This window comes from Toxotes jaculatrix, chromosome 11 (assembly GCF_017976425.1).
Source record: "Toxotes jaculatrix isolate fToxJac2 chromosome 11, fToxJac2.pri, whole genome shotgun sequence".
Lineage (NCBI taxonomy): Eukaryota > Metazoa > Chordata > Actinopteri > Toxotidae > Toxotes > Toxotes jaculatrix.
In genome coordinates, this window is record NC_054404.1 from 10,052,506 (window position 1) to 10,078,340 (window position 25,835).

The window sequence follows — 25,835 nt, forward strand, 5'->3', positions numbered from 1 at the left end:
GGGAGCTCCCCGCTTCTCCAGTCACAGATCGGCTGCCCATGAAAAACACCGGACAGACCTGCTGAGCAATTTGTGCCACATTGCGGCGGTAACTACCACTATTAGAGAAGAAGTTCTTCCACATTTCGTCAGAAAGGTAATTACATTAAACACATATCTATTACTGTTTTTTCGAAGGCAGACCTAGCCATCCGCTGAGCCCTCACAGCCCTGTGAGGGGTTGGATAGTTAACAGTGACTTCGTCGTGGGAAGGTAACTGTTGGTTAATGTGTTATAGAAACTCTCAGATATATAGCTGTGTTGTTACACATGTTACGCAGCGTTACTCTGCTATACACATTGTTTGAAGGACCACTTCTTAACGTTATATTTATTGCCAAACGCCAGCTAACTAACGCTCCTCACTGGCCTTGTGTTGAAACATTTTATCAGTTGACGACAAAACATCTCCCGTTATCATTAATCCCGATCCAATGTGATGGGCGGAGAAGCTATACTCGGCCCCACGGTGTGTTAATGTAGACCCAGAGCTGGTTAATTTCCAGTTTACAATGACAAATAAATATTTTGTAGCACTGTGGTCCACAGTCATGGAGCTAACCGTTACCCTAAACCTCGCTAGGAATACAACAGCCCAGTGTGGGCTGTATTGTAGCTAGCGAGCCTTGCTAGCTAAATACTGAAGACGCCAGCTTGCCTATCTATTTTTAGGTTTTCAGACTATAAGCTCTTAAGCCACACTATACAGCGGCTGCCGAGGCCTTAATGTGAATAAAAGGGGTGTTTTTATCCGGTTAAGCCACCTGTGCCAGCCATGATTTTTATGTAATGCTGTCTCACAGGTGTGCCCACTAACATTACATCGGCAGCGAATAGCCGAAAATATTCTCAGCTGACTTTCTCTGTAAATATTAACCAAGAGTTTAAACGGTAGTCAGATATTTGTCTCTGCTCTCTCTCCTCTTGGCGGGGTCACCTAAAAACAGGGCGGAACGGGTGACCTGATTCAACCCAGTTTTCAACAAAGTCTTGTAGACACTTCCCTTCAGCTTTTGGGGAAAGAAGGGACAAACTCAATCACAGGTGTGTTTGAACAGCTGTGGCGTTGAGAAAACGCACATCTGTCCTGTTACAAATAGCACGCAGCACGCTGTGTATGGCAGCTAACCCAAGATCCCCTAAGGCCACAGTAAAAGACAGAGATGAGCCAGCAGAGATGGTGATCGAAATAAACAGGGAGGTGTCTGAGGAAAGGAACTGGTGAGAAAGCAGCTTTTCACAGATATAAACAGTGTGAATGCAGTCTGTGTACAGGGTGCATAATGTTAAAGTAAGTCAATGGGATGTATTGTCACTGCATTCAGCCCAGTTGTAGAGAGGACCTCATTGCCAGAGCAAAGCATGTCAGACTGTCAGCAAACAACCGGGTACATTTGACAAGCAAGGCACAGCAGAGTTTCTTGTCTTTTAATGGAAACAATGAGTTTTCTGTAGGCACAGCTATGATTCAGACTCGGAAAACTGTCTCAGCTGGCAGCCAAACTTACTAACAGCATCCTAAATCATCAGCTTCCTCTGGCCAGGAATGCACTCTCTTGCCTTCGTTGTGTGTAGAGAGTAGGAAAACTCTATTTTTCTAATTGTGTGTTTTTCCTACTCTGTTAGGAACACACACTCCTGCTTCTCTATGGAGGCTGCTGTTTCTTCCAAAGGTTGCAGTTACCTTGATGAAAGGACTGGATGAGACTTATTTAGATAACACAGGTGTGAGAGAGATGGCATAAGGTGAGAGTAGATTCAGAGACACATCAAGTCAAGGGTGAATTAGCACACACCAAAGATTTTAAGTTTAACGTAAAGACTTACATCCACTGAGAGTGGTTTATACTTTTGTTTATATAGGTGAGTAAAGGTAGGGTGTTTTGATTAAGTGATCATACCTATAACCCCGCTAAATACATGACTAATCACTTCTCCTCTGCCTGAGCAGAACAGACTTGAGCAATGCACTCTTACACTTAACAGTCAACACTGGTTTCATTTTGATGAAAATATCAGCACAGAAAGCATCACTACTATTATAACAATCAACTTAATACACAGTAAATAAGACTAGAGCAAGCACTGTTGTTAAAATGATCTTATTAAAGGTCCCATTCTAAGTATAAACCAAGGTTAAAGGTTATGTCTCCCTCTCCATCCAGCTGAGACAAAAAGACAAACTGTTGCTCCATTAAATTTGTTAGTGTCACTGATACAGTGTGTAGATCCCTGGTGATTACCCCAATGTTTATTTTGTTGTATTACCTATCAGCTTATTTTTAAATATGTTACTGGTCAAAACTATCTTAGCGACCTAATGGAAAATTACTGTTTGGGTCTTAATATATTATAAAATTGATGAATTTGACACGTAAAATGCTCATTGGACCTTTAAAAAATGATTATCCATTTGCAGATGTGTGTATCTGCTCCTCACCAGCATACTTGAGATTCAATACTCAAACCACAGCTTGGGCATAATGCTATTACCTGATGGCCTTGGCCTGTTTGTTGTTCTAGCATATGGCACTACAGTGTTTGTGCCAGCCAGCAGCGAATTGATCATTTGATTTCCATCATTGTTTTGCCTCCAGAGAAAGAATATGTAATGGCTTTAATCTTGTTTCCGCCATAATTAGAAACACATGAAGCTTTACTGCCACTCACATGATGTCCCAGTTTCCTGTGCCCTACAACTGCTTTTTGGAAATCTGGGCTAGCACGTAGTAGACGTAGCCTAATTTGTGTATTTCAGAAAAGAAATCGTGCCAGAATATGAGATGAAATTTTAATAATCCCTGTTGGACAGAAGGGCAGTGTTTAAGTAGTCTAATATCATCTCACTTGGCTGGGCTATGTTTGAATAAATGAAGGAGCCACACACACACTTAAAGTGAGTTTGGTACAATTTGACTAGAAATAATGTGTATGTGCGGTTTTATATTAGACTAGAAAACACAGCTACATGATAAATGTAGTGGCAAATACATGTGGACAAGGGTGGTTAGTGGGAGTATTGGTAAGGAATTTTAAGTAGTGCAAGCTGCCTCTGTGAAAGCCAGCTTCTTCTCAGTTTTGTGTCATTGTTTTGAGTCACACCTGAGCTGGTTAACCCTCTGCCCTGACTTGTTTCGTGTGACTCTGACTTCCGCCTGCATTCCACGTATGTTAATCAAGTTTCTCCGGGTGTTTGGTTTACATAGTTTTTAAAATGAGAGTAATTACAACTGAAGGTATGTCAGTGTGACAATTTTATTGTCTAATTTTATTTTATTGTCTGGAGTACACCAGACACTCAAGTAGCCAAACTACTCTAAACCTGCTCCTGCTCCTGCCTATTTTAAATGAAGAATGCAACATGATGATACACTGAAGGTAGATGTATGTCAGTGGCAGGCCAGTTTTCAGAAGAACTTGAAGCAAAACCACACATTAATAAAAATAAAATTATGTCGGTACAAAGTGTGAATATAGGGCTAAAAAGTCTTGTGAGAGGTAGTTTCTGTACAGAAATTTACTTTCTGGCTCCACAGCAACTTGAAACTCCACCACCTTGGTGTATGTTAATTCTATGGTGTGCATCTTTTGTGTAGAAAAGCCTCTCAGTGTTATTGTGTAGCTGAAGTATCTTGTTTCTTCTTTTTCCTCTTGTACTCATTTCAAAACAGTTGTTATTAAGAACGGATTTAGATTCATTTACTATATATGCACATAAAGAGGTTTTGGAAATGACAATTCCAGGCTACATGGGAATAAGCTTTATGACCATACATTCCTGTACATGATAATGTACAGTAGATAACTTTATCTGCACTGATGGGTGTTGCCACTTGACTAAGCCTTTTTGAGCCTGCTTCATGCTTCATGGTTAAAGAATGCAACAGTGTGTGCATAGTTGAAATAACATGATTGGAAAAAAAACAAAACTAAACAAAAAAGCCCGACTGGAAACACTGACAGCACCTGGATGTCGCATTTGTAATGCTACACACTGTCTGTTGCAGTTTGTGTGAATGTGCCTCCATCCAGCAGATGAACTACGAGCTGATTGTAGTGGAGTTTATTATTTTTCTTTTCTTGTTAGTGAATGTGTTCTTTCCTAAAGCACTAGGGAGATTTAAAGTCTTCAGCGGGATCACCATCAAAGGAGTGCAACAGATGACATCTTCATATGCAAATTGTGCAATAAAACATATCAGCCTCCAAAATACACACAGAGCTTTATTAAGGCCAGCATGGAGTTTTCAGGTTATGGTGTGATGTGTTAAAATGTAGGGGGTTTACTTTCACTTTGAGTATAATTTTTTTTCATTTCATGAGTTGTACCCTGTAGCTCTTGATACAGGTTTTCATTGGTCATTGAAGAATGCTGTTGATGAGAAACACGATTTTCTATTTTCACCCACGTTGTCAGCCTTAACAGAAATGTTAGACGTTTCTGCCCAAACATGCAAAGTTACTGCAGGTCTGTAAAGCTGTCAGTCTTGTCGGCTGACACAGACCTTTTGTAGTTCAGATAGTTGATGTATGAAAAGATGGGCTAAATGCTGCACTGAACACTAATTACTCCCTGTTGACAACGAGTCCCCTGTGTGCTACTCTAGATATTATTTCTGATGTGTCTGCACCACATGCAATTGAACAGAGAGTCCAGGCAAGTTGTGTGTTCGTCCTCGGGGGCTGTGAGGGCCTGACATCCTCATCAGCGACTCATAAAGCTGCAGGTGATTTTCTCATTAGCAGATAACACCTACCAGTACAGTGGTTGTTGTGCCATTCAGCTCAGCTCCTCTGAGACTTACGCAAGAGCTATCCATGTTTTACAGTCTGTCTCATCTCTACCCTTGGACAAACACCTTTGTCTTAATTAACAGACCACTTTCTGAATGTCTTTTAGTTAACAACGCAGATTACGCAGTTAGTCATGGAGTCATGACCAAAGTTCAGTTATAATATGCAGTAGAAAATTTTAAATTAAAATGTTTTATATTCTATTTAGAATGGGATTTTTTCACTCTCCCTCTACAGCTGTCATCTTATTTATCTAACAAAATTAGAGTTGCAATGTTGCTAGGTAGTAGTAGTAGGAGGAGGTTATGTAATGCACATTTTGGAGCTTCTGTTGTCAGCTGTTATGGATGCACTGACCATTTTTCTAACAAGCCTGCTGAAACATTTCTTTTAAACTGAATGACTTTTTAGTTTAAAAATGTGCTGTTCAAAGAAATTTGGTAATGTCTTGAGGAACGGTTGTCCAGGAACTGCTTTATGCTGGTTGTATGCACGTTTATCAACACACCAGATCTGTTGATTTGTTTCTATGAGTCATTGTTGCCTGAGGTGACGCGTAAGCTGTTGTTCAAAGAAGCCGCAGAGCAAAGACCAAACACTGGACCGCGCTGAAAGATTATTTCTGGACTATAGGAAGCTAAACCTGGAAGCAAGATTTGAAGTGGAACTGTAGGTGTAGTATAAAAATGTTAAGTTGATGCTTGTGCTGATTCTAATTTACTTTTAAAGGGCATCTTGTTCTGCAACACTCATCTGCACTGGTTTTAATGTTGATTTGGTCTTGCTGAAGACTCCGAGGTTGTGCTGATTTATGTAATCTACAGTTGCATCAGAGCTGATTGTTCATTATATAGTAAAACATACACAGGAAGAGCATAATCATACAGTCGATACAATCATGTGAACGGCTTTTATATGATATTTATTGCTTGCTATGCACTGGGTATTTGTATGGATTAGAAGCAAGCAGAGCACTTAAACATTATTAGAGGTATTGTTTTATAGGTAAGTGAGTTAGTGAGCCAGGTAAATTTATTTATAAGTGCATGTTAGTCACTAACTACACAACATAATAACACTAAAATATCAAAACTAGTGCAGATAGAAATTTAACACAATAGTGAAAGATTAAAAATGAAGAAATACAAATTTAAAATAAATCCAAGTAAAAGGGTAACTTGAGAGTTTTAAGTTTTAAATTGATTTAATTTGAGGTAAAAGCAAGAAATGTGTGCTATTAACAGACTTTTCTGTGTGGAGTTTTTATTGTGGTTACTTAGTGACCAGCACTTTATTCCTAGAAAGATAATGTTAATGATGAACTTTTCAAATAATTTTTTTTTCCTTGTTAAAGGAGGGACAAAAAAAAAAAACCCATTCCAGTCACTTCATTTCAGATCATTATCTCATAGCTTTGGCACACAAAACAGAAATTAAGTGCATGTAGTAGTAAGTGGTAAAATATTTATTAGATGAGTTTAACCTTTAATCTCATGTTGTAGCATTTTGTCATTCTATGTGTTCACTAACACCAAACACCGTTGACTCATCGAGTCTTTCCCTCCCAAATGGATCAATGGTGCAAGTATATTAACCCGTTCTAACTATGGGCCTGAACTAGTAGTGTGCAATCCACAACGGGAACGTACACAGTTAATTTTTAACTATAATATCTTTCACTTTAACCAGGCTGGCCCAGTTGTATAAATATTGGCTTTGCATTGTCTACCTGTGGGGCGTTTGTATACTAGGTGTAAGGGGATACAGGTGAGAGCGTGTTGTTCCCCTATTGTTAGTGTGTCTCAAAAGAAAAAAGAAAAAACTGCAAAGGGATGCTACTCTTTCAAAAACTGTACAAAGAAAAGGACAACACCCTAAGGGCACAAGTTAGGGATATGGCAAACAAAGCATCAAGCATTGAAAAAACAGTTTTTCAGGGGGAATTTCATCTTTGTTTGGCTTTTATGTGACTGTGACCATTGTTTGCAGGTTGTGCAATTTCATGTCGGAACTAACGGTTCAAATTGATTTGATCATTTTGTCTAAGTGAGTCACATATAGATAACCAGGTTAAATGCAACAATAGCTGTCAAATATGAAAACTACCAGTGAAATCATGTACAGGACTGGTCTGTTGGTCCATGTGAAAGAAAGAGGAATCAGCTGGACTGGGGACACCGGGAAAATGTTTTATCAAATGGCCCACATTTCTACCAGTTTAAAAGTTGACCTAGTTAGACTGAGAGTAAGAGATGTAGCTTAACCACACAGGAGAATCATGCACTTTACAATTTTCTTAATTAATCAATTGATTATTTAATTTGTGAAATGTCAGAAAAATTGTGAAAAAATTCTCTAGGCCTCCAGTGATGTCTTCATATTTCTTGTGTGGTTTTTGACTGTCCAAAGCCCAAAGACTCACTTTTTAAAAGCTGAGAATTTGAGGCCTTTTTTGCTCAAGAAGTGAATGAAATGATTAAGTATCAAAATAGTTGCTGATTATTTTTCTGTCAATTGCTCAACTATTCTTCGCAGCTCTGTTTTATTTGCTTATAGGCTGTGGTGCTTGACATCCACATTCACATCCTGTCAAACATGGTTGCTAAAACAAACAGTGAGTGATCTAGTTGGTATATATATCACTTGGTGTCCAACAAGACGGAACTGTTACCAGTGTAATCATTGTGCAGTCTGCATGTTTTTTGTTCTGTTGTCATCAGTTTTTTTTAAATCAATATTTCAGTTTGCTACGCTTTTCTAGCTTATCTCATTTTTAGGCTTGTGTAACCATTATCTTTGCAGCTTTCCAATTCCTTCTGAATCTCTCTTGAGGTCCATGTTTCCAGCAGTGTGTCAGTTTGTTTAAAGGACGGCTGAATTACATTTTTCATCTAGTCATACCTCAAAACTCTCCTTGCTAGTTGTCTATGACTGAATTTATGCTGGAATGGTAGCAGATTTGGCTGAGCTGTCAGCTCAAGCACAGACATGATGTTGTTGTGAAAAGGCCTTTGTATGACAGATTTGTGACCTGAGTAACAAGTAACAGTGATTGTTACCTTAGAAAAATACTGCATTTGTCAGAAATTAGCTACATAGCCAACAGTGAAATCCCTCCCTCTAGTGTGCCCATGTGTATATACATACATACATACATATACATACATATATACATATACATATGTATATGTATATGTGTGTGTGTACATATATATGTGTATGAATGCTTGCTTTGTATGTTGAGCCTCTGTAAATCGTGCTCACATCCCAAAAACATTCACGCTTTTGTACTTCTGCCAATTCGACAGTCCATTCTTTTCACTGGGAGAAGTTGTTTGAATTGTTTGTATCTGAGGGCTAGAAAAAAAAGCAGGCAACACAGAATATAATGAACAACAGGAAACAAACGTGCAGCAATAGAGTGAAAGAAAGTACAGTTTATACACTCCAGTTTCTGATCATGCAGGCAGGCATGATCAGAAACAGAAAATTATAAAGGAAGAGTTGAGTAAAACTAAAGAACAGAGAGACGACAGGTCAGAGAAATAATTTTCCTCCCCTCCGAGGTCAATGCTGTTGGAGAGGAGGTAATTTCGGAACACAGCTGTGAGTGATAAGTTGTGTAGCACAGGTGCTTTTTTTATTATGAAACTCAGTTACCCATGGGCATTCTTAAAAGCTCAAAAGTAGAAATGCAACAGGTTTCTAAAGAGAAAAAAACTATAGATTTGATTACTAATCTCATGAGTGTAGTGGCAGAGCCAGCCTGGTTTCAATCACTGGTCTGTCTCATTGGAAAGTTTTATAACCGATCTGAACTGAATTTCCACCTCTCCGAAAGGCCGCTCAAATTATTTGGTCCCACTTTTGGCTGCCTAAAGATGGGCTACGGATGGTGTGTTTATGTTTGTGTCGGGCCTGACATATTGTCGCTCCTGGGTGGGATCTTTTTATGGTGATGTCACATGTACGGCCTTGTGCTGAACCACCCAACCCACACCTCCCCCTTCATGCTCCTCTCCCCTCAGCCCAATCAAACTTTCAGGGGGAAAGATTTACCACATGAAGACGAAGCACAGTTGTGGTAATGTATTACTAACTATGATACAGTCCCATTTTCAGTTTTAAGTCTGTCACTTTTTTCCAGTGAGCACAGCTAATTTAGCCACATTACTCCTGCTGTTGTCATTTTTAGTTTGTTAGAATAATACTTAGTTTTCATATCCATGTGGTTATGGTGCATACAGCAGAAACAGATCTGAACACTAGAGAAAGCATTGACCTGAAAGGCATCAAAAGTCTAACCAGTGCCCGTAACGTTTTAACTAGGAGTGTGTGTTTCATTTAGGCCATGCCGTTGCATTTAAAGCTGTATGTAGCAATAGATTATTCACCGTAGAATAGAAAAAGCAAGCAAAGCTAACCGTTATTTTCACTAAAAATGAATCTGCCTGTTATTTTTTCAGTTAATCGTTTGGTACAAGAAATGAAAGAAATACTGGAAGGCAGAGTGAAAAGCTGACTCTCCTTCACAGCACTGAGGTGCCCTTGATTAAGCCCTATAAAGTGATACTACAAAACAACCCAAATACTCCACTTCCTCTAAACAAAGCGGAGAGTTGTGACTAAATTGACGTTTGATACAAGTCCCTAGTTTCGTTGTAGACAAAGTGAACAAATAGTTTTAGCACCATTATCATTTGATGTGTACCTCGCTGCCTCGAGTCTGTTCTTGTCATTGTTATCTACAAATCTATGAATACAAGCTGACCACAGCATCTGTTTTCTGTGGAGGAACAAACTACAAACTTTTTTACAGCCAACCTTCAAGTATTTGGGGGATTATTGTTGTGTACTCAAAAGGTTTTTGACTGTAGTATAATTTCAAACTAAACTGCTCAGGTGCTAACCTATCAGACTAACAGAAAGACGCTCTCAGCAGATTTACACTGGGTAAATGATCATTTTAAGACAGCAAAGTTGGGTGCTGTTAAAATGATAAATGTAAACCAGCTGGCTAAGTTTCTTTTGAGAGGTGTACACCAAGTCTGTGGCCCCTAAGTTAAAAAGTGCAGTTGACATTAGTGCTGAATTTACACACACACATACAGTATACACGCAGACAGGGCTTGTTTTTAGCTACAGTAAATGTCTGTACTGTGCTGAAAATAGTACAAGAAGTCAAATTTCGATTATTTAAAGCAAGAAAAATTTATCTTTGCTTTGCATGTGAGAGCATTAGAGCATAAAATCAAAGTAAACCATGTCAGATCTAGCTCGAGTGTCTCAGTTTCCTGTTGTTTGTTGATTTGGGAGGACACCTGACATACTCCTCAGTAAGTGTGAACTCTGCCAGAGCATGAACAGTGTGAAGATGCAAAGTTTAGTTGGTAATGCCAATCTTAAAAAACCTTCAAAAATCCTAGCTCTGTTATTGTCTGCATTTGTGTTTGTATTTGTGTGTTACGCTGAGTTTGTGCTGTGTCTACCCTTCCCTCAACACCTTAAACGTTCAGAGCCAAATGAATGATGTCAGTGCTGTAAGTGGGAGCTGGTCTACAATAAGTAAACATATGACAATAGACCTCCCTGCTCAGTAAACACACACTTGGATACTGATAATAAAAGCTCTTTGTGCTTCAACAGTGTTGCATGTAACAGTCCTATCCTCTTATATTGTCTTCCACTGGTGTTGTCCTATTTACTAAAGTTCTGAGGGGAAACCAGAAGCTTTCAGTCTGTTCAGTGAGTAGCTTCAGTCTTTTCTTCGATCTTTATCAAAATTCACAACATCATAAGGCTGAAGCATTTCCAGAGTTTCCTCTGTGGTTCTCTGCCCTCAAACAATATTGCCCTGAAGTCATGTTTAATCCGATTTCCTTCTGTTTTTCTTGTGGCAGAAACATTTTATCAAAGCCTGCGACTTGGTCATCAGGTGTTGGTTAACCTCAGAGCACAGAGATCTGCTTGGGGAAAGTCTGAATTTTCCACAACCTCAGAATCTGTGTATTCCTGCAGGGTTACAGGAAATGAAAAGTAACTTGCTGCATACCCGTGCACTCCTGGTAGTAGTATTTCCATGGTTGAATAAGAGAACAACATTCCAGTACCAAAATGGTTATGCATATTCTCAAACAAATGTAACACACAATTAACATAATATAGCTACAGCGATTTTGAAACTGATACTACTCTCATTTTCACGATTCTTGGGGAGTCCCCTATATTCTCATTCCTTAGTAAATGAAATTTAGTGTATTAGTTTCAGGATTAGTTTGTTTTTCCCTCTGCCAGTAAAGTTGAGTGAGATTATTTCTCCACTGAGCACGCTGTAAGCTGATTCACAGACCAAAGGTCCTCAGCACACAGCTCAGTGACTGCTAATCTCTGATGTGTCTGAATTGCATGCTGTTAACAGACTGATGTAAGTGCTCTTTGTCTTTGTTTCTCTTTATCTCCACTAAATCCTGCTCTCCTTTGCACTCTTCACACTGTTAAGGCACACAGCTGGGTTGTCACGTAGCAATGAGGAGTCTCATGCTGTGCCATTTGCGGGCTGTCCATATGCTTATTTTTACACTTCCTCTTTAGTGTTTTTATGTTATATTAGAATCCTGGGGTTATTAGGTCAGATTGTTCCCCAGACCTCAGCAGGAATAAATATGATGCCAGGTGTTGTCAGAGTTGTAGATGACCCAGCTTACAGCCCATTTTATTTGGCCTTGTTTTGCTGGCCTGAATGAACAGGCCTCTGAACAGAGCTGAGGTGAGATGAGGTACTGATGTGCAGTTTGTTGTCCTGCCAACCAGCCAGTCTGCCAGTGTATTTAGCGGTTGTTTGCCTGAGCTGGCTGTGCCGGGGCCTGCCCGCTGGCCGATTGCCCTCTTTACAGGGGTGGGGCTGTCTCTGTGCTCAGCACTGACCTTCACTCTGATTTATGAGTTCCTCCTGCAGTCTGTTCCCCAGCCATCCTCCTTCTTTCCTCCTGTCCATGCAGCAGATCAGAACTTGCTTCCAGCTGTACCTCACACTCCCCCGAGCATAAACAGGGCCATCCTGTGTCCACCACCGACATCGCCGTCTGTAAACAAAAGCATGATATGGAGCAGATGTGTGAGTTCGTCTATTTCTCAATGCAATGCTATGGTGCTTGCCTGAATCCTCACTATGGAAATTACAGGATAACATTAAAGCTGCAACAATTAGTCAATAGATCGATCAGTCTATCAACAGGAAATTAACTGGCATCTATCTGATAACTGAGTAAAGGTTTCAGACATTTTTCAAGCAAAAAAGGTAAAGTGTAAAATTCAGCTTATTAAATGTGATTTCAGGTTTTCTTAGTCTCCCATGATACTAAATTGGATATCTTTGGGTCTTGGACAGTTGGTTGAACAAAACAAGAAATCTGAAGACACTTTGAACTCTGGAAACTTGTGATAGGCATTTTTTTTGGGTAACCAAACAATGAATCAATTCATTGATAAAATAACAGAGATCAACTGATACACATCATTGTCAGTTGCAGCCCTGGATAGTATCTTTATTTGCTACACTTACACAATAGGAGCTCCTAGATTTTCATATATTTATTTATTTTTTTTTTTTTGTCTTGAATGATAAATTGGTTAAGTAACCTAAATTACATGGTCAGTTGACTTGGCAATCCACTCCATCAAATTGTAGAAATTAAGGCTTATGTGTGTTTGGCCCTGTCTGTTCTGCTTATCCAATGAATGATTAATCATGGCCTCACTGTACAGGTTTTTTCCTCTTCTCTTCAGTTCACCTTGGATCTGTTTATACATTGTTGTCTAATAATAGTGGTTTTGAACCAGAAACCAACTCATGTGGGTAGTTCAAAAGTACCATTGCAAACACTACTGGTGCATGTTGACGCTCTCTCTCTTCTCTGTGGAGAACAGGGTTATGTATAAAAGAGCTAATCCACTCAGGATGTTACCACTGATATACAAGGTCTCCCTGCAGTGAGGATTAAAGATGGCAGACCTGCCGATCGATTGAGTCCTCATACTGCTGTTATTGTTGTAAAAGCTTTAGAATGATGTGAATTATTCATTTAATGTTTTATGTCTGTGAAATGGAGCTTAAGTGGTTTCATCTGTGATTTTTAGTAGTTCAGAGTCAGCCAAACAATTTGCGCCTCATGCTGCTTTCTCATTCAGTCACAGTATATATACACGTTTCCTGGTCTGGCCAGGCATCCGGTCCAGGGCGCCACCCACTACAGTTTGGTAGTCATCGCCAGCATTATGAATCAGTGTTTTTTGGTATCGGGTGGAGAAGGTGTAAAAGGATGGTCATCACTGTATTCTGATTCACACTGTTTTCTTTGTTCTTTAACAGGGGTGAAGTGTGTGTGCGTGAGTGCAGATGAGGTGAAGAAAGGCAAAGGAGGCCACCGTGGTTCACCTGCTATCTACTGGCCCTAACCCTGAGTGACCCTGCTTCCTACTTTTTCTCCTTCGTTTCAAGAGGAGGCTGGGGTCCCTCTGGGTGCAAGAAACACCATGTGCCAAAACTGGAGAGGACTTCCCATTGCCCCATAAGACAGCCAAGCCTCCTGCGAACCTTCCTCTCTAGTCTGAGGACCCTCCTAATCCTCCACATTGCCCACTGGCAAAGATGAAGAAGGTGGCATCATGGTCAGCAGAGGACGTCTCTGACTGGCTGAGCAGAGAGGGGATGCCAGAGTACATAGATGCCCTCTGTCAGATGGATGGCCCTGGCCTGCTCAGGCTCACAGAGGAAAATTTCCAGAATCCTCCCCTCTCACTGGTGTCATCTGATGGCGGGCAGCAGATGATGGAGCGACTGGAGACGCTGCGGATAGAGAACCACATGGAGGCTCACAAAAATGGTCATGCAAACGGGCATGTTGGTGGCCTGCCAAACGGGACAAGCAAGCCCCAGAGGAATGGCACACTGGGGAAGAAGGACTTCAGAAAGGAGATGGTCCACATCCCCATCCCTGCAATGGAAGCTACGCACTCCTCGTTCCCTGTCGAGTGGGGGAAGACGGGCGTAGCGTTTTTGTATGCGGTGGTGTGCTTTGTCACCACCACTGTCGTCATTTCTGTGGTCCATGAGAGAGTACCACCAAAAGAGCACACCCCACCCCTGCCTGATAAGTTCTTTGACCTGTTTGACAGGGTGGAGTGGGCCTTCTCCATCTGTGAGATTAACGGCATGCTGCTAGTGGGAGTCTGGCTGATACAATGGATTCTACTCAAGCACAGGTACAGTCAAATAAAATTTGAATTTGAATCTGAATTCCAAACAAAATGAAAATGTCATGTTATTCATTTTCTTTCTTTTTTTTTTTTCCTCTCAGGTCAATTATAGGCAGGCGGTTCTTTTTCATTGTGGGCACACTCTATCTGTACCGGTGTATTACAATGTACATCACCACGCTGCCTGTTCCTGGGATGCACTTCAAATGCTCTCCAAAGGTATAATACATACACACTTTTATTACTCTCACCACCATGAAAGGTTTCTTTCTTACTTAACTGTTTCTGGAACAAATGTGCTGAAAGGGGAAATTCAGCACCAAAGAAGAGACCTCTTTTGCAAGCTGAGTGCCCTCCACTGACCACTGATAGTAAGATATGTCCATTTTTTTGTGAGTAAGAGGAGCTTTGTGGGGTTTTGTCACTCTTTTGTAGTTCCTGTTAAATAGTGTTGCAGGTGCTTACTAGGAAAGCAGTGTCAAGAGTGCAGAATTTCTTGTTCTTGTTTTTTTTTTTGTTCAGAGACTTTAGACAGATGAGATGAAAACAGGAGATAAAATAGATGCAATATGTGTTTTGGCTATGCATCTTTTAGATCTTAAAGCTCGTGCATGTAAAATTTCAGCAATGTGGGAATTGTGTTCATCAAAACATTCTTCAAACATTCTTAAGCAAAACATAAAATAAAAATCTTTGTCTTATAAAGTAACTGCAACAAAAACGGCAACAAAAATTGTTGTAACAGATAAAACCATTAAAACTGTTAGGGCTGGAGAAACGTGAGAGTTAAGGTCACAGAAAGTTGTTGTCATGGTTACAAGAAACCAACTCCTACAGTGTGGGAGACAAATAAGCCTGCAGTTTTGAAGTCAAGCATATCTTACACTTGTCCTCCACCCCCTTGCTTCTTCCTGTATAAAGATGCTGCACTGCTTCCTTATATGTGATCAGAAAGAATACTACTAAAATACTTAATTTGAGACACAGTACATTACAGTTGTAATACAGTTTTGTGATACTTTTACTTTACATGACTATTTGTACTTTTTATTTCAACAGTACTACTGCTAATATAGGAAATGCTAGTTGAATATAATATTTTCCATTGTTGTAGAATAACATTATGCTTGTTATTACTGAATGCTTCAACACTCTGCAAAAGGCCATTTTTCATACAGTAAATTACTATTTTTTCTTTTCACACTTTGCTGCTCATACGTTTAAGCTTTTAACGACAAACTCTTTCTTTCAGCTTCTTGGGAACTGGGAGGCACAGATGAGGAGAATAATGAAGATGATTGCTGGTGGGGGCCTATCCATCACAGGATCCCACACCATGTGTGGAGATTATCTGTACAGTGGCCACACCGTTATGTTAACTCTAACATACCTCTTCATCAAGGAGTGTAAGTTCCACTGTGTTTATGCTATATTTTAATTAAGAATGTACAGGAAGGTTTTACCTCTCAGCCACAAGTGAAGTTTACTGACCTTTGGGGATGTGGATTTTTTTTTTACTATTAAACCACTAATCATTCTGACCACGCCTATGTGTCATAATCTCATACACACTTCCTTCTGGAGGACACATCACATGTCAAAGGAATGACATGCTGATTTTAAAAAAAGTGGTGCTGTTAAACTATGTGGTTTTTGAAGGCTGTGAGTGATCTCGTTTTCAAACACAGCCACAACTAAATGTGGTTCTTAGTTTTGAAATTAATTTGACAAAACAATGTTCTTATTATAACATATACTCAATTTCACAACTGATGTTTTAGGTACACACACACACACACACACACACACACACACACACACTACAGCTTCACAGTGCCATCTGTATGTCACTAATAACATTTTTTTTTCTCCAAATTCAGTCAGGAAATGTTGACACAAAGGAAATGTAGAGTAAATGTTGCTCCATTCACTTACACATCTGTTATCATGGTTGTTTCAGTCTGTTAAGATTTTACTGTTACATAACCACATTTTCTGTTCCTCAACAGACATTTCCGTTACTTGCTCGGTTTGCAAACCCAATTAGCACAAGACGGTATAAGGTTAAAAAGTTGTCGCATTTTAACTTCACAAGATTTAGCGCACATTACATATCTCATGCAAACTTTGAGTAAACACTTCTTTCTTCCACTACATCACATGGTCCTGCAATGAGTTTCCACAAGGTTTGTGTTGACAAACCTGATTGATACAGCAGTGCCATCTAGTGGTGAAAATGAGCCACAGGTGGCCCTTCTCAACTTCTGAGAACAAATACAGTGTTTTTTCCACCAGCTATCTGCCATTCACTGGCCCTAATGGCCCATTTAGCTGTTAAGGGGAATTCAGCCTCTTCTCTAGCATTAATACTGTTGGTTTGACCGAGTCTTTGGTGTACTAACCCAGCTGTGGGTTCTTATTTTTTCATTGGCAGATTCTCCCAAACGGTTCTGGTGGTACCACTGGATTTGTTGGATCTTAAGCGCTGTGGGAATTTTCTGCATCCTTCTGGCCCACGATCACTACACTGTGGATGTGGTGGTGGCATACTTTATCACTACACGCCTCTTCTGGTGGTACCACACTATGGCCAACCAGCAGGTAAGTGCAACATACAACACAGGCTGTGTTACTCTGAACAACTCTCTAGAACAAAACTGTATCTGATTTCTGCTTGTCCCCCGCTGTGTGTAAAAAAAATAAATAAATAATACAATAAAATAAAATACACCTGAAAGACTTCACGAACAGACAGTGCATGTGACATGAAATGACAATAGAGCCTGAATCATTTGAAGTAAATTGCTCAAAAAAAAAACTAACTAGTAAGGAAATTTACGTCAGATATTTAACGAACACACTAACAGCATTTGTGTCTTTTTGTTTTGTCTCAGTCGCTGAAGGAGACGTCACAGAGTAACCCCTTCTCGCGGGTGTGGTGGTACAGACTGTTCCAGTACTTCGAGGAGAACGTCAATGGCACGGTCCCTCGTAACTATCAGCTGCCATTTTCATGGAGAGCGTTGCAGTGGAACCGCAGTGTGAAGTACAGCAGACTAGACATCCAGTGACTCCTCTTGGACTGTGACTTCCATAAGTGCTGTTTTTACCCATGGAAGATGGCACTGTTTAATGTAGCGCTGTCCTTTCACCTCTAGTAACTGACACATCCCTGTCCAAATGGGTAAATGGGTAGCACTGTGACCCACCTAGTATTTTTTTTCTTCTTGTGTATATATATATATATATATATATAAATATATATATCTCATTTCTCGTCGTCTTTCTCTTCTCGTAGTATTTGTCAATGCAAAGCACTAATTTATATTTGTTTTATGTCTTTTCCTCTTTGTGGGCCACATAACAGTTTCTGCTTTTGTAGCAGATCAATGAAGCATTTCAACGAACTTCTAAAGCTCAAACATTTTTGGTCATCAGGACTCAAATACTTTTTCTTCCTCAGCACAAAACCATAGTTAATGTCTTCATGTTCTTACAAGAATTTTAGTGCAGATAGTGTCAATCAAATGCTTATTTGATAACCAAAATGCCATAATGCCATTTTCTTTTTTTTTTCTTTTTTTTATAGCAAATTACTTTTTGTAAACTGTCCTTGCTAAAATGAGTCAAAGGTGCAAAAAAAATAATTTTTCTAAGTATGTCAAACTTTATTTTTCAAAAACAAATGATGTCCAACAAAAGATTTTTAGATTTTTACCTTTTTCAAGATGGATAACTGAAAGCATAAGAATCTAATGTGGTATAACATTATTCCAGTGCCTTTACTAGCTTGATTGTAAAACAGTTCAAGTACTGTGTCTTGTATCTCTCTGCCGCGGGTGGGATCACGCCACGGTACAAGGTGGTACTTAGTTAACAGTCTCGTTCCCATGAATGTAAAAACTACGCCAGCCTTACCAGAAGATTGGTCTTCCCAAAATTAAGTGCAGTGAGTGAAATGTCCCGTCTATTTATTGATGCTTTATGATGTCAGTTTGTGCTTAGTTGGTTAATGCTATTCGAAAAGAAAAAATGACTGTTAATTTTATTTTTTTTTTAATGTCTGTAACATTTCATTTTTACTAACCAGTCTTTAACCAGCACCAGCCATGTTCAAAGCCTGATCATTGACACCACCATGTCTGCTAGTTTTGTTTTCCGCCACCACATTATCTGCTAAACATCACTGCCTGATTGGAAATTGTGAAAGAGATGTCTTCAGGGTGCACGTTATTCTGGACCTGAACATGTCTTGTGCAACTCTTGCTCAGGAGATAATGAGCCCTGATCTTGTTCCTCACATTGAGTCCCATTTTGAAATCAGAATTATCCTCATTACTGTCCTCTCTTGTAGCTGTGTTAGTGACAAGATGTGGGAAAAAAAAATGTTCAACGTGATACTTGTGTTGAGTTTTAGGGAATGTCAAAGTTGTGAAAACAGAAGCTTCAAGCAAAGTTTCTGAGCATGTCTGTAATGAATCTGTATGTGCTTTGTATAGTTTGTCTTGTACTAAATCAAGCTGCTAACTTTCAGTTTGAAGACAGTGTATCTTTACATTGCCTTCTTAAGTGTGACGCCAAAACAATCTTCTTTCTAGAAGTAGCAAACATTCAACATGGAACTTATGTGTGGGGAACGAAATTAAGCATGATGCACAGAGCTGGTGAAATACTGTATTTGGTCATATGTGTGCAAACATCAATTTCCACAAATGTGAAAATGCGTCCTTATTGATGAACCTAATCATGTACATGTTGGTTTTTTTTGCTTTTCTTTGTGTAACTATGAATTAACTGTAAAGTAAGTATTACATAATACTGTATAAGTATTACGAGTTCATCTGTAGGGAAGAAGTTTAACTCATTATGTGGAACTAATTTCAAACTGTACTGATTTGATGAAGAAAAACTGCACCAAGATTTAGAATACACAGATTCCAAATAAATAATAATGATCATGTGATTAATTTCTTTTAACATCGTCAAAGGGAGGAGGTGAGAAGATATCATCCTCTTCATTGTGAGTGTATGTAGCCAATAGGAGTCTTAATGTGTGAGACAAATCTGAGACCTCCTTCCTGTAGCATTGTCCAATCATTTCACTCTCACAGGGAACGGTTTCTCAGTTTTTAAGAGCACAGCAAGTTCCTCACCTACGGTCATATTTTGGTTTCAGATAATGTGTGAAGCAATGGTCCAAACATGGCTCTCTAATAATGAGTGCTTTGATAAGGATGAAGGTTGAAGTTAATGTTTGTCTTCTAGTTTTGCCAATCAAGTTGGAATATTATTTTTTTTTGTTTTGTTTTTTTTGTCTCCAAGAAATGAAAGTTGTTCTGTATGTTTCTCTGTAAACTTCTCACCCACTTTGTTTGTGTGTATACCAGATGTTTGTAAGATATGATAAAGAATTCTCCTTTGGACGCTTTTGAATAAACCATTTTACTATAATGTATTTGATTTACTGTCGGTCTCTTTCTTTATCAGTTTAATAGCTCATTGTGCCAAAAGATGACGTCATTGCAGACGCACAAACAGCCAGCAGATGGACACATTGAGTTAAACAAATAAGACCAGTACAGCGAAGGGGTTGTCTCTTCCTCCAAAATTTGTTTTTGCTTCCAGTATGTATTTGTATGTGCACTCCACCTACTACAAGTATGTCTAACATAGTTATTTCCTGCATTAGTTCTGGGCCTTAAGCCCTCAAACATATTTCACGTTTCAAACTTTTAAATCTTCTTGTAACCTCTTTCATAGTCAGCCAGTTAAACTGCTGAGCATGAGATTTCTGAATAAACACACACCACCTACACACCCCGAGACTGAAGATTTCTACCGCTACACAGCTACTCATAAAATCTTTCTAATGCACGTTTTTAGTAACAACTTTAAGTGGATATAATTGGCATTTTTATAATAGTAAATCAAATGTGAATGTGAAAAGGGTCTCGGGTAGTGATGAACTTACAGAGAACTATCACCTGACTCTGCAGCTCCCATTGGTTTTACAGAGGTTTATAGTGAGTTTCAGCTCCTTGTTTAGCTGTCCAGCCCACAACTTTAGTGTTTGGGTTCACTCTCACTGCTTTCATAGTGTCGTTTTTAGCCATAGCAGGCAGTTGTTTTCAGCTAAAATGCTCCGAAAACCCACTGTACGCTACCTACCAGCACTCTACGGAAGACAGACACAGTTTGTGACCAGCTGGTGAACATAGTGGAGCATTTAGCAGCTAAAGAGACAGATTTTTCTCTCAGGAGACAAGAAACAGAGTGAATATTGGACCAACAGTTCACCAGGTGGTCAGAAACATGACTCCATGTGAATAATGACGTTGCTCCATAACTGCTGGACGTCTACATAAGAAACAGACAAAAAATACACCATATCAGCTTAAAAAGATATGTGCTTTAATATGCCTTAAAATGTGGTTTCAAAACTAAAGTATTCGTCTGCACTTAATATTGGATATTAATCTTCAGAAAATTCTCTTTCTCTCTCAATTTCTCTCATGTGAAACAGCTAAAACTATTTCTCACTCACTCACAGTGAGGAGCTGATTGAGAACATTTAAAATAAGCTACCGATTTCCACCCAATTTCACGCAGGGAATGAAGTTGTGAACATTCTCTTTGAAGTCTGAATAAACATGTCCACATTTTATCTCAAAAACCATCAAGGGTGCTGCTACCACGACTCTGGTACTGTGGATTCAACAACCTCTAGGGATATAAGAGAACCAAATAAAACCAATTAGATCACAACCTCAGTTGCTGATAAACCGTTGCTAGGGGTTTTGAGTCCACCTCTGGAGTTTTCTGCAGTTGCTTGCTAAAAGAGCACGAGGTCCTCATAATTCATTGGCTGAAAACGGACATATATTTATTTCGAGCTGGCTCCACGGCCCGCTGGAGAATTTGCTGGCACCCTGGAGAGACAGTGTTGGCCAGCCAAGCCGAACTCCCACACACTACTACTGTACACAGTCAAATGAGGGAGAGGGAAGAGTGAGTCTGTGCTCTGAACATCTTCTAGTTTCAGATGACTTCATTAAATAGGGCAGAGTGATGCTCTCAAGATAGTTCACAGCTTAATGTGTCTGAAAATATTTTAATTACGCAGGTGTGCTGTCTGTACTGTGTACAGGAAACAGGCTGTTCTTAATTACTGTCACCCATCTGATTGGGGACTTTGGGGTAGTAAACTGCTTTGTCTGTGGTGCTGTCTTTCCACTCAGGTATTTACAGCAGTTGCACATTTTACACGCCATACTCTGAAAATGATTTTACAACATGAATAGTGAGACAGCATGTGAAAACACATCCTCTGCTCTGGCGTTGTCCACTCTGCAGCAGCCTGTTTTCCAATCTGGCCGCTCTCTACGCTCTGCTGTCCATCAATCATTTCTCTAAAGAAGAGAAGAACATTTCGAATGACTGTGCCTCAATATGTGAAAATACAAACTTTATTTTTACAGTTACATAACGTCATCTCAATACTCTGTAAATCTGTTGCTATAGAGTAACCTACCCTCCCTTGAGGCCGTGAAGCCAAAAGAAACAACGGTCTGAATCATGGGTTCACAAGCAAATTCTATTCTGTTCTCAGCAGTGCTGCGGTCTTGCACTGGAATACCATACTTAGTCTGTGAAGATAATGTTCTTGGAGTGAAAATGGAGTTTTGTCTATTAATGGATGGCTCCGAAAGTGGGTGGTATCAGAAAGAGGGAGTTGGGTAATAAAACTGCCACCAGCGTATACAATCATGTTCTCGACTGTAGTCCTCATTCCCTCCTGTGCTCACCCTGGTGACAGCTAATGGACAAAAAGATACACACATGCATTTACATTCATAACGTGCATGTATTCTTAGATGTCTTGTAAAGATTAATAAGCTGTCAGTTGGGACATGAATTTTCACTGAAAATGCTCCAAAAACTGAGATGCTATGAGAGCGGCGTGAGTGACCCACAGCAGTAAAGATGCGGCCGGACAGCTAAACAATGAGCTGAAGCTCGCTATAAACCAAAGGGAGCTGCAGATTCAGGTGATTGTTCTTGTCACTACCAAAGGCACCTTCCACATTGCCACGCTATTTTCACATTGCTATGGCATCCCAAAAAACATCAAGATAAGTTTTACTGCTAACTAGTTTTGAGGTGCCGAGAGGTCTGGAGAGAAACAACTCTACACGGTTGAATGCCTCTTACACCAAGAAAATTTTCATTTCAAGTTTCCGCTCAAGAGACTAGATATCATCGAAGCACTTCAGGCCCAGAACGAATGTGGCTGCTGCTGCTGAAGACGGCGACAGTTGTAATGATGATAGTTATTTTCATCACACACACCATTATCGGTGCTGGTGAGATGTAATGCCACCCCCTCCACCATCAGGGCTCCACACACATCTCAAAAAGCCATGAAATGACCAGAGCTTAAAGAGGCGGCCGTGTCATTACCTCCCTGCTAACCACTGAGTTTATCCTCGCTTCAGAGATTGCTCATCTTGCCACGCTCTGTCAGTTGGGCCAATGCTCCCTACAGCCTCTGACCACTTGAAATTGTGTTGCAGTTTCAGTCCATCCCTGGAGAGGTGACTCAGTAACTGGCAGTCCTAACTGTCAATATGACAAGGTGGTGATATTCAGTGGTGGAGGCCACCCCCAGGCCATGTTGTGCTCTAAGAAGGTCTGAGGCTGTAAGTCAAACTCCAGCTTAAACTGTGCTGTTAAGTTGGGAAGAACTATGTGTCTTCGCTTCCTCTACCTTTTATAATCTTAGACGAGTTCCTGGCCAAGCTGGAATCGTCTCAGGGGGACGACATACTGTGTGATGTAACAAGTCAAAAGTCAGATCACACCAACTGAGGGGACACTCTCATGACTGATGGAAACTGTTTCTGTGCCATCTGTCCACAGTGTTCACCACCAGTGCTGGCGCAGCGGACCGAACAAACACAGACATCCTCGGTCATCTCACCGCTCTACCTGGAAGGCCGATTTTGATGCATCATCCTTGAACAGACACTTTGATCTCTGGCTGCTGAGTAGTTTATTTTTGTTCAGGGATTTTGGAAATAGGCCATGTTGGCGACACGTTGGGTCATCAGATGGAAGACTAATTCCTGTCAGTTCCTAGTTGTCAAAGTGTCATTTGGATAAAGACCACACTGCTGCTGAACTGTGGTATCTATTGATAACATTAATGTGAATATAGTTTGTCCTATTATTCTGGTGTCTATACTAACCGATGCCTTATTTTGCCAAACATGAAGCAACATTATCATTCATTCAAAATCGAATTTCCGCCAACCTAGGAATTTAAGTCAAATATTCGATCTCCTTTAGCTCTGCACAATGTTTACTACATAGCTGCTAACTTTATCATTTGGTGCTGGACAAGCAGTGTACTATGTATTCAGAGTTTTCCAGCTCAAAACAGCTGGCTGCAGTGGCCAGCAACAAATCTATAACAGCCAGAATGAATCAAAACAACAAAGTCACAGGCACTAAAATCAAAACAATGAGCTGACTGATGTGATACTGCACTGTACAGCTGAGGGAAAATGCAAATATCTGGTAGTAATCCACTTTGGGTTCATCACTACAAATGACCCCTTTCACAGTACACACAATTACTTGATCCATTGCTGATCTAAAAGTATTGATCAGAGCAGCTTTAATGTCATGGATATTCTGGGATCTTCAAAAAAATACAGTGCAGATGCTGCTGGCTATTGGTAGGCAGAACATTATGCCTCTTGATGTTTCAATCCAGAATGTCCTGGGCTTCAGGTTGGGAGAGATGACAGGTAGTGGCAGCACCTACGTTCGTTGCTTGGGGCAACCACAGCAGCAGCAGCGTGTCCTCCTGTGGGATCAAGTCCTGTCACCTGACCTCACAAAGGAAATTATAATGTGCTGCTTGCCCTTGTCCTTATAGCATATAGCTCTCAAGGTATTATGGGAAACCAGGCATAGTCTTTTTATTGCAGTGACCAAAGCATTATTGGTTGGTCGCTGGACACTTTATCAACTTCCTGTTGAGGCCCCACTGTGAAAAGATAATGTGTTCAAATTCAGAACAATTTTTTTTCCAACGGTATATGTTGAGTCAGAATCCAGGACTGAACAGGCTTTGAGAGGGCCATCAGCAGGGAGTCAGTCAATACAGAATGATTTTGAAACGCAGCAGCCAACTGTAACGTCGACTGAAAGCGGGGCCTCCCTCCTCCTCCCTCTTATTCTCTGCTCCTCTGATGATTCTCGGTGGGATGGTGAGTAGCGCTGATGAAGATTCTTGGCAATTGCTGTATTCTCATGCTTTGTATCAAGCCCCGCTGTCTGACTGACAACCACACATGGATCATTTTTCAGGCACCAAAAGCCTAAAAAAAAAGCCCCAGACAGAGAGCTGCCTTTGATCCAAGGTGACATTGTGACTTTTTAGCTTTGGGATGGCATTTGGGCTCCATGAAAGAAGAACAAAGCATTTGGTCAACAGATGGGGAAACGGGGAAATGTCAGCGATAAGTACAGAGTGGGCTAAGTCTTATGCAACACTGTATGTGACTGCCATGTTAGCTCACTAGGTCACTAAATTACCAGAGACAAAATAATGACCATATATAAAGGGTGCTGAAGCAAGAAAGCATCCACTTTGGACGAGGTGTCCTTGACCAAAATACTGGAGAATTTCCAGAGTCACAAGATGTTCCTCTGTAGTTCAGTAAAGCACCAAAACACACAACTGAAGACACCTCAACACATCAAACGGTCTTCAAGACAACTGTTATTTTGAACATCTTAGTCTGAATCTGTAAACTCTTTTATTCAGAGGAGACCCTGTGCTCTGATGCTCTGTAGCTGCTCGATTTGGGGATTTTAAAAACTCAAAGCAGAGCCTGTAAAAGCTGGTACAGTCGCTGTTTCATCTTTATTGTATTTTTTAAAAGCTAATTTATGTACCTGATCCTCTAAAGTCCACTGTGTTAGGTAATCATGCTTTTTTTTGGCTGTGGGAACGTTACCTTTTGTTCCACTATAAAAAAAACAAAGTAGAAAAGGGGTTCATGAGAGAATAATGGGAAATCAGGTAAAAACAAATATATATGTTTGGTACAGCTTATAAAGCATTGATGGTAGAAAGTAGAATAAGACTGCAGCTGAAATCTAAATCTATATGGGATGATGAGCGTGTGTCCACCGAGAGATGCTGTTTGTCTTGATGAGCATGTACAAGGTCAGAGGGTTGCTATAATGGAGACCTGCATGGCTGATTTACTGCAGCACACATAAATGAAGAGTGATCACGCCTGGAACATGAAGACTTGGAGTGTTTCCCAGTAGCCATGGCTGACTTAGAACCAGATTTCTCCAAGTGCTCCTTCAGGCTGAGTCATCCATCAGTTTTTTTTTTTTTCTTTTTGTTTTTTCACAGCGGTGAACAGAAATATGCTCTCATCCAGAAAACAAGGCCAGATTTCTACTGCATTTGCAAAGTCAGAAGAGTCTCTCATGACTAAATGCAGGGTGAGGATACTGTAAGCTGTTATGTAATATAAGCACAGATTCATCCAAGCGTCTATGAAGAACGTCGCTCTGTTTCTGTTAATATCTCTCACACTAACACTCTGCCGTGATATCCATGAAAGAGATGGCCACTCAGCTCGTACATATTACATTAGTGAGCAGTTGCCTCTGGAGGCCTGTCCAGTTATTCTGGGTGAGCTCTTCTGGCGCCATG

The 25,835-nt window shown here is 40.1% G+C and overlaps 1 protein-coding gene across 3 annotated transcripts; it reads left to right on the plus strand.

Moving 5' to 3' along the window:
- Positions 1-19,544, plus strand: sgms1a (sphingomyelin synthase 1a). Of its 3 annotated transcripts, none has more exons than XM_041050099.1 (6): positions 1-136; positions 13,203-14,095; positions 14,191-14,308; positions 15,342-15,495; positions 16,524-16,690; positions 16,984-19,544. In XM_041050099.1, exons 2-6 carry the CDS (start codon positions 13,482-13,484, stop codon positions 17,158-17,160), a joined length of 1,230 nt encoding a protein of 409 aa, XP_040906033.1. In that variant the 5' UTR covers positions 1-136; positions 13,203-13,481; the 3' UTR covers positions 17,161-19,544. The 3 variants fall into 3 exon arrangements, with proteins under 3 accessions (XP_040906033.1, XP_040906034.1, XP_040906032.1); XM_041050100.1 differs by lacking the exon at positions 1-136 and adding an exon at positions 1,694-1,786; XM_041050098.1 differs by lacking the exon at positions 1-136 and adding an exon at positions 11,872-11,948.
- Positions 19,545-25,835: the final 6,291 nt, after the last annotated feature.

Coding starts and splice junctions, on each gene's coding strand:
- sgms1a (XM_041050099.1), top strand. CDS start 13,482: ATGAAGAAGGTGGCATCATGGTCAGCAGAGGACGTCTCTGACTGGCTG. Junction 14,096..14,190: donor TGGATTCTACTCAAGCACAG/GTACAGTCAAAT, acceptor TTTTCCTCTCAG/GTCAATTATAGGCAGGCGGT. Junction 16,691..16,983: donor ACACTATGGCCAACCAGCAG/GTAAGTGCAACA, acceptor GTTTTGTCTCAG/TCGCTGAAGGAGACGTCACA.